We start from the raw sequence: 8,971 nt of genomic DNA, 5'->3' as shown, positions 1-8,971 counted from the left end.
AAGATATGAAATGAAATGAAATATCTGGAAGAAAAGTACATACAGGTGCTGAAGTCTAAATGGCCATACTGGTTCTACTTCCACCAGCCAATGAAACAAGTGAAGAGGTATCCACCGATGTATCAAACCGATCCTTAATTAGAATATTCCACTTCTTTAAAATATGTAATGCCACTTCGAATTATCGGCATAAAATAAATTTTTATCGAAAATCAGAATTTAGAAAATGAAAATAAATTAAATTCACCATTTTCATTTCAAAAATCAACCATCTTTATTTTCTTCTTCAAAATGTACCTAAATACAAAACGGTTTAAAACTTGACAAAATTTCACGTCAAGTTGGCGTAATTAGACAACTACAATACATAAGCACTTTTTTCTTATTAAATTTCATTATTTTTCATTAAAAACCAAATTCGCAAATAGGTATAAACCTCACCTGCAATCGGGTATAAGCTCACCACTCTTTCAGAGTATTAATAATGCGTAGCATTGAAATTGCAAACAAATTTACATATTTATTTTAAACCGGAATCGAAAATAATATTTTTAGAGTTTAATTGGTACTTCTTATTTCTCATAATAGCTTACAACATTTTTTGTAGGTAATTGTGGGACACAGCAAATGAACCAAAAACAATACAAATAACGTGCTTATTTTTCACTCAAAATAACACAATTTTGCACAAAGCATTTAATTCCGAATTTCCTAATCAATTAAAATATGCAAAACCTGATGGACGCACTCCATTAATTTGTCCTTAAGGTTTTTTCTTGTTTGGTTTGGTTTTTTTTACAGTTATAAAAACGCCTTCTAAACATTTTCGTGCGGTATTTGTGCTTATTTTATTGATTGTATTAAATTAATTAATTAATTCTCTTTCCAAAAGTCGTAATTATGCAAAGTCACTTCAAGAAAGAAAGAAAAGAAAAATAAACAAAACTTCCTTGAGAATCACATTCGACATGACAGGGTTGCTTTGGCAACAACAAAAGTATCGAGTGGCGCCTCTTAACAAATACACAGTTTTTGGTAACACTGCAATATAAATCCTTTCTTGGTTGTTACTTTCAGCATAGTGTATATACATATGTACACACAGGGACATTGTGAGGTTCCCTTTTGGAACCTCTGCCAAATTGATGTGCGCTTCGCACGACGCAACGCACTCCACATAAAACAAACACGTCTTTCTTGTCTTAGCTTTTAAGTTTTATTTATATTGTTTTTAATTTGTAGCACAATAAATGTTTGTACGTTTTTATGTTTTTTGATTTATTAAATAGCTTAGTTTTGTCTGCGATTTAATTTAATATTTTACGCCACATTTGAAGCCGGTCCCAATTATAATTATATGATAATGGCCGATCTTTTTTTCTGCCGAGCCGAATTGCTCTGTTTTCAAGTTGTTCCAACACCTGTTGTTCGTTCACAGTAGACAACGGGTGTTGCAGCAATTTGGAAACAGGGTGACATTTTTATAATTTGCTAAGGCTGCTGTTACATCATCCTTTTTGGGGAAAAGAAGAATTGACAAAGTGATCAGTTTTGTCAGTTTTTCTTTTGCATAAGTTAAACAGAATTGTTGCGAATGAACGAATATGTTCACATTAGGGTGTTCCTCCCCCTTTGAGATCGTTCGTTCGGAGCAATTCTGTGACTATTTAAAATATGTTAATTAAAATTGTGGTATTTTTGAATTTTTGTTTGTACTATACTATGAATAATTTCAAATTACATTTTTTCATTTTGATATACAAAATTTTGTGTTCTATATATACATGTTGTCTGTGTTTTTTTTTGTTAAATTTTTCTTTGTACGATATTTACATTTTAATATAAATATATTTACATGTTATATATGTAGTTAACTTGGATTTTTTTTGTTTTAAAGCTTGTCCTATACTTTTGATACATATTTTGATTATTTTGATGATTTACATTTTTTCATTTGGGTGTGCAAAATAGTGTGTTATTTGTTTGTTTTTATATATTTTTGTGCCATCGTGGCTATTGAAAAATGAAGAAAATGAAACTATTGCTAAAAAAAAATTTTGGATTTTTCTTTAAACCCAATTTAAGGTTTAATCAGGGTATTGAATTAATGTTAATTTACTTTACTTAGACGATTTTTATGTACTACTTTTTCTTTGTTTTTAACTTCATCGAAAATAGTTACGTTAGGTTCGTTAATTTTAGTTATAATAAACGGACCTTGATAAATATTTTCGTGTTTATGATGTGGTTCTTTCTGTAAAAGTACTTTATCTCCTATTTTGACAACTAAAGGTCGTGCCATTTTATCGTACAGATATTTAGTTTGTAACTTATTTTTATTTATTAGATTTTGTGCCATTTTGTGCGTTTTCTGCATCCTAAATTTAACTTCTTTGGCATAGTTTTCGACATTATAAATTGAAAAAACGAATTCAATGCTAGCAGTAAAAATATGTAGGAATATTCCATGGAAAAGCTCTGTTATTTTTCATTGAAAATTACCGTAGAGAATCTCGTATGATTTCTTGAAAAAGGTAAACCAAACAATAAGTGCGAAGAGACCAAAAACTATGCGCGTTATTATGTGTGCATATATAAAATTATATGTATTTCCAACAACCCAAATGTATGAATGCTGCAGCGATGAAGGTGATGACGACGGTAGATGGACAGTGGGTTGAGCATAAAGCGAAGAAATTAGCTAAATGCAAGCAACGACAATGACAGCGATGATGTGACGTTAGAATCGTAGGTATGTACCTATGTATGTATGTGCGAAGTAGAGAGTAATGCAAATTCGAAGACTGGTTGGAAATGCATGTGCGACGTAGGCTGAACAATAAGGAGGGGCGTAAGCAATTACGTTGGCGGGTTTCGAAATGGTTCCATCGCAATATGCCAGTAAATGTTTCTTTCTTTTCAGTTTTCCCTTAGAAAACATAATAATTGAAATTCAATTATTATAAGCCGGTGTTAAGCTCATTAATTCTTCAATATAAGTATAAACTGTACACACCACTAAACAAACATACATAAATATGTAAAACTGAGCCCGAGTTAACAAAGCTTCTCATTCGCAACGAAGAAGAACTTTACAAAAACAAATCTACATGGAACACAAATTAATATAGAGACAAAATGTCTCAATTGTGTTGTTAGTGTAGAAATGAGAAAAACTGAATTAAGCATGAAAACAAATACCAGCAGGATAGCCTAGTGGTTAAAGGCAACTGCAGTTTCACCATGTGATTCACGATTCGAATCCCGGTGAAACCTTTGATAACATTACAAAATTGCCTGATGAGGATTACGTTGGCGGTTTTCGAAATGGTTCCATCGCAATATGCCAGTAAATGGTTCTTTCTTTTCAGTTTTCTCTTAGAAGACATAATAATTGAAATTCAATTATTATAAGCCGGTGTTGAGCTCACGAATTTTTAAATATAAGTATAAACTGAACACACCATTAAACAAACATACATAAATGAGTAAAACTGAGCCCGAGTTTACAAAGCTTCTCATTCGCAACGAAGAAGAACTTTACAAAAACAAATCTACATGGCACACAAATTAATATAGAGACAAAATATCTCAATTGTGTTGTTAGTGTAGAAATGAGAAAAACTGAATTAAGCATGAAAACATATACCAGCAGGATAGCCTAGTGGTTAAAGGCAACTGCAGTTTCACCATGTGATTCACGGTTCGAATCCCGCTGAAACTTTTGATAACATTACAAAATTGCCTGATGATGATTTACAACAACTAAGGCATGACGTAGCTGAATGCGTTAGTAACCATTTCAACTATCGTAAGAGTGCGGGTTCGACTCCCACTCCCGGGAGAAAAGGCTTTGAAGAGATTTATAAGTTATAATCGAAACAGCTGTCGCATTGTCCGTCCTGATGCCACGTTGTTTAATTTTTCCCAAATTATTAAATAAATTATAAAATTAAAAAAATTGCTTGAAATAAATGTTTTCATATTGATTTTTTGCCGGCTCAAGGTCCAAAAACCCAATTGAAAAAACAATGTTTTTCGGTTTTTTTATGCCAATATATTTCGGCTACACTGCGGTAACCTTCCTCAGGGCCACTGAAGACAACATAAAAACATAGAAAACAAACAATTAATATCACATATTTCACTAATAAAAATTACAAATTAACAAAATGTTTACAAACAAAAGTTTTAACAAAAATTCACAACCACATCACCCGACATCAATATACATTGCTTGGTGTTTCCGTCTGCACCGTCTAATCAGGTGTTTGCTACTGTCCTATTGTTATTTAGTAAATGACGATACGCATGAGCACATCCATCACAGTCCGTTTTATAGTTCATTCGTATTTCTGTGGGCGTGTTAATTATGTGTAGCATTTCCAATGTGTATCGTTTGTTGTAGTTTTGTTCTTGTGCGAGAATCTCTGCTGCATCGAAGTTTGGTGAGTGCCCACTAGCCGCACAGTGTGTCATGAGTGCAGTTTTCTGAAAATTAGCGTGATGACATTGTTTATAATCTGATTTGTGCTGGGGCAGTCTCGTTTTTAGTTTTGCTTTTGTTGTGCCTACGTATATACTTTCACAAGCTTCGTTCAAGTTTCCATTACAAGGTATTTTATATACTAAATTACTTTTTTCGGTTGTTGGTATTTTTGTTTTTGTTCTGTTGAATATTGTTTTTAATGTGTTAGTCGGTTTGTGTGCTATCTTTACTTTTTCTGTATTATAGCAATCCGACTTCGCTAAACGTTCCGATAGCTGAGGTACATATGATACCGTCTTAAATATTGTTTTTTGTGTGTTTTCTGAATTTTGTTTCTGGTGTTGAATTAAGGGCCGTTTTAGTAAATTTTTGATCGTAGAATCCGGAAAATCATTGTTCTTTAATAATAATGTAATTTCATTTTTAATTTCTTGGTGGTACATTTCGTCAGAAATTTGCAGCATTCGTCGTATACAGCCCATTGCTGTATTAATTATCATCGTTTTTGGATGCTTTGAGTTAAAGTTGATGATTCGTCCAGATGCAGTAGGTTTTCTATACCACTTTACTTTTAATTCGTTTTCCTTTCTGATTATGATCGAGTCAAGGTATGCCAATTTTCCGTCCTCTTCGAGCTCCGTTGTAAATTTTATATGTCTATCAAACGAGTTAAGCGCGTCCAATGTATTTTGTACCTCGTTTTTGTTTACTATCGCAAATAAGTCGTCAACGTATTTGGTGAAAAGTCTGGGTTTTTGCCCAAGCTTTTTACTAGTAGTATCCAACAGCTGTTCCATTATAATATCGGCGATCACAGGCGAGGTTGGTGATCCCATTCCTTTAAGTTGTGTATATATTTTGTCGTTGAATTTAAAATACCTGTTATCTTGGATACAAAACGTCACTATCTCCATAAATATTTGTTTCGGTATTTTCGTATGTTCATTTATTATTGCCCATTTTTCTCGTATAACGTCCAGCGCCAGTTGTATTGGTACGCTTGGGAAGAGTGACACCACGTCAAAAGAAACGAGTGTTTCATCGTCGCAAATGGGTGTATTATTAATTTTTTCCTTGAAATCGATAGTGTTTTTCACATTATATACTGAGTTGGCTGTTACCTGTTAACACCTGATTAGACGGTGCAGACGGAAACACCAAGCAATGTATGTTGATGTCGGGTGATGTGCTTGTGAATTTTTGTTAAAACTTTTGTTTGTAAACATTTTGTTAATTTGTAATTTTTATTAGTGAAATATGTGATATTAATTGTTTGTTTTCTATGTTTTTATGTTGTTTTCAGTGGCCCTGAGGAAGGTTACCGCAGTGTAGCCGAAATATATTGGCATAAAAAAACCGAAAAACATTGTTTTTTCAATTGGGTTTTTGGACCTTGAGCCGGCAAAAAATCAATATTCGATTAAAACAGGTCGCTAAAATCATCAATGTATAATGAACGGAAGGCACGCCGTAAGCATGCAACAACAAAAGATGGGGTATGCAAAAATAAGGAAAAACTATGACAACTCTAAGGCAGTAATAAATAAATTTCAAAATATATCTAAGAAATTGGTAAAAGCAAAGTCAAATTTAAAATATCTTTTAAAATGCAGAAAATCAAAATTAATCCCTAGCTTTATAAAAAATTCCACTAGATGTAAGCAATTATTTTTGTTTGACTCTGACACACATCCAGATATATACAAAGCTTTAGACAGGCACACACACTACTACCACTCTAAAATATTAAACTTAATTATCAAACATAAGCATAACATATTAAAAAGACAACAACAACAAATAGAAGAAAAAACAATACAACTTAAGAATCAGCTGAACAAGGAGGACTTGTTGGAACTTACTAAGAGGGAGGAAAATATTTCAAATAATCTAAAGACAATACTAAAAAGGCGGCAAGAAGAAAAATATGAAAAACTGAGGAACGCACGAAACAATAATTTTGTGAACAATAACAAACGCGAAGATTGGTTTGTAAACAAAACCAATGTTGAATTCCCGCCAGATGTTAAAGCTCTGCTGGCTGAGGGTCCAAAGTTCGCTTTGCCAGTAGAAAATTCCAAATTTCCGCTGTTTCAATACATTGCCGATGGTGAGGACTTAATACAGACACTGGAAAATAAAGAAAAGCAGGAAGAAGCACGTACCAAATTCTCTCTCTTAATAAAAGATAACACAGCAACAAACCGAAAAACGACATTAGACTGTGCCATAATTGATACAGTGAAGCAAACTCGAAAGTTCCTTAAAGCAAATGACCACATTAAAATTCTAACGTCGGATAAAGGAAGTAAAACTGTGGCAATGGAGACCAAGGAATATAACGAAAGAATGGAAGATATTTTAAAGGACTTATGCACGTACAGAATCCAAAGGCAAGATCCTACTTCTAGACTACAAACCAAAAACAATAATTTAGTAGACAAACTTTTTAAATTGGATATTATTACGAAAGCTGAAAATAAACTCGTGACAACCACTGCGCTAGCCCCAAGGATCTATGGGCTCCCAAAAATACACAAACCTGGAATGCCACTCAGACCCATATGTTCCGCCGTTGGGTCCCCGTCGCACGGTCTATGCAAGTATATTGTAAATATCCTTAAGAACGTAACAGCCAACTCAGTATATAATGTGAAAAACACTATCGATTTCCAGGAAAAAATTAATAATACACCCATTTGCGACGATGAAACACTCGTTTCTTTTGACGTGGTGTCACTCTTCCCAAGCGTACCAATACAACTGGCGCTGGACGTTATACGAGAAAAATGGGCAATAATAAAGGAACATACGAAAATACCGAAACAAATATTTATGGAGATAGTGACGTTTTTTATCCAAGATAACAGGTATTTTAAATTCAACGACAAAATATATACACAACTTAAAGGATTGCCAATGGGATCACCAACCTCGCCTGTGATCGCCGATATTATAATGGAACAGCTGTTGGATACTACTAGTAAAAAGCTTGGGCAAAAACCCAGACTTTTCACCAAATACGTTGACGACTTATTTGCGATAGTAAACAAAAACGAGGTACAAAATACATTGGACGCGCTTAACTCGTTTGATAGACATATAAAATTTACAACGGAGCTCGAAGAGGACGGAAAATTGGCATACCTTGACTCGATCATAATCAGAAAGGAAAACGAATTAAAAGTAAAGTGGTATAGAAAACCTACTGCATCTGGACGAATCATCAACTTTAACTCAAAGCATCCAAAAACGATGATAATTAATACAGCAATGGGCTGTATACGACGAATGCTGCAAATTTCTGACGAAATGTACCACCAAGAAATTAAAAATGAAATTACATTATTATTAAAGAACAACGATTTTCCGGATTCTACGATCAAAAATTTACTAAAACGGCCCTTAGGTCAACACCAGAAACAAAATTCAGAAAACACACAAAAAACAATATTTAAGACGGTATCATATGTACCTCAGCTATCGGAACGTTTAGCGAAGTCGGATTGCTATAATACAGAAAAAGTAAAGATAGCACACAAACCGACTAACACATTAAAAACAATATTCAACAGAACAAAAACAAAAATACCAACAACCGAAAAAAGTAATTTAGTATATAAAATACCTTGTAATGGAAACTTGAACGAAGCTTGTGAAAGTATATACGTAGGCACAACAAAAGCAAAACTAAAAACGAGACTGTCCCAGCACAAATCAGATTATAAACAATGTCATCACGCTAATTTTCAGAAAACTGCACTCATGACACACTGTGCGGCTAGTGGGCACTCACCAAACTTCGATGCAGCAGAGATTCTCGCACAAGAACAAAACTACAACAAACGATACACATTGGAAATGCTACACATAATTAACACGCCCACAGAAATACGAATGAACTATAAAACGGACTGTGATGGATGTGCTCATGCGTATCGTCATTTACTAAATAACAATAGGACAGTAGCAAACACCTGATTAGACGGTGCAGACGGAAACACCAAGCAATGTATGTTGATGTCGGGTGATCTGGTTGTGAATTTTTGTTAAAACTTTTGTTTGTAAACATTTTGTTAATTTGTAATTTTTATTAGTGAAATATGTGATATTAATTGTTTGTTTTCTATGTTTTTATGTTGTCTTCAGTGGCCCTGAGGAAGGTTACCGCAGTGTAGCCGAAATATATTGGCATAAAAAAACCGAAAAACATTGTTTTTTCAATTGGGTTTTTGGACCTTGAGCCGGCAAAAAATCAATATTCGATTAAAACAGGTCGCTAAAATCATCAATGTAAATGTTTTCATACATTAAAAAAAAGCAATACGTGCAATCCCAGATTAAATCATACAAACAGACAAAGTTGGTTAATTCGGTGTAGTTCTATAAATAGAACAAAAACAGCAACAAAACCAAAGTTTCTTTGAAAAACCGCCGTACCAACAAGCATAGCTTTAACACATAATTGCATACGAAGTACGC

At 33.6% G+C, this 8,971-nt stretch overlaps 1 protein-coding gene across 1 annotated transcript; it reads left to right on the top strand.

Annotated features, from left to right (window-relative positions):
• Positions 1-5,807: 5,807 nt before the first annotated feature.
• On the top strand, positions 5,808-8,503 carry LOC137254535 (uncharacterized). Its single transcript, XM_067792272.1, has one exon. The coding sequence runs from the start codon at positions 5,942-5,944 to the stop codon at positions 8,468-8,470; it is 2,529 nt and encodes an 842-aa protein (XP_067648373.1). The 5' UTR covers positions 5,808-5,941; the 3' UTR covers positions 8,471-8,503.
• The last annotated feature ends 468 nt before the right edge of the window (positions 8,504-8,971 follow it).

This window comes from Eurosta solidaginis, chromosome 5, assembly GCF_040869045.1.
Source record: "Eurosta solidaginis isolate ZX-2024a chromosome 5, ASM4086904v1, whole genome shotgun sequence".
Classification (NCBI taxonomy): domain Eukaryota; kingdom Metazoa; phylum Arthropoda; class Insecta; order Diptera; family Tephritidae; genus Eurosta; species Eurosta solidaginis.
Note: the sequence above shows the minus strand (reverse complement) of the source record. Positions and strands in the feature narration are given on the sequence as shown.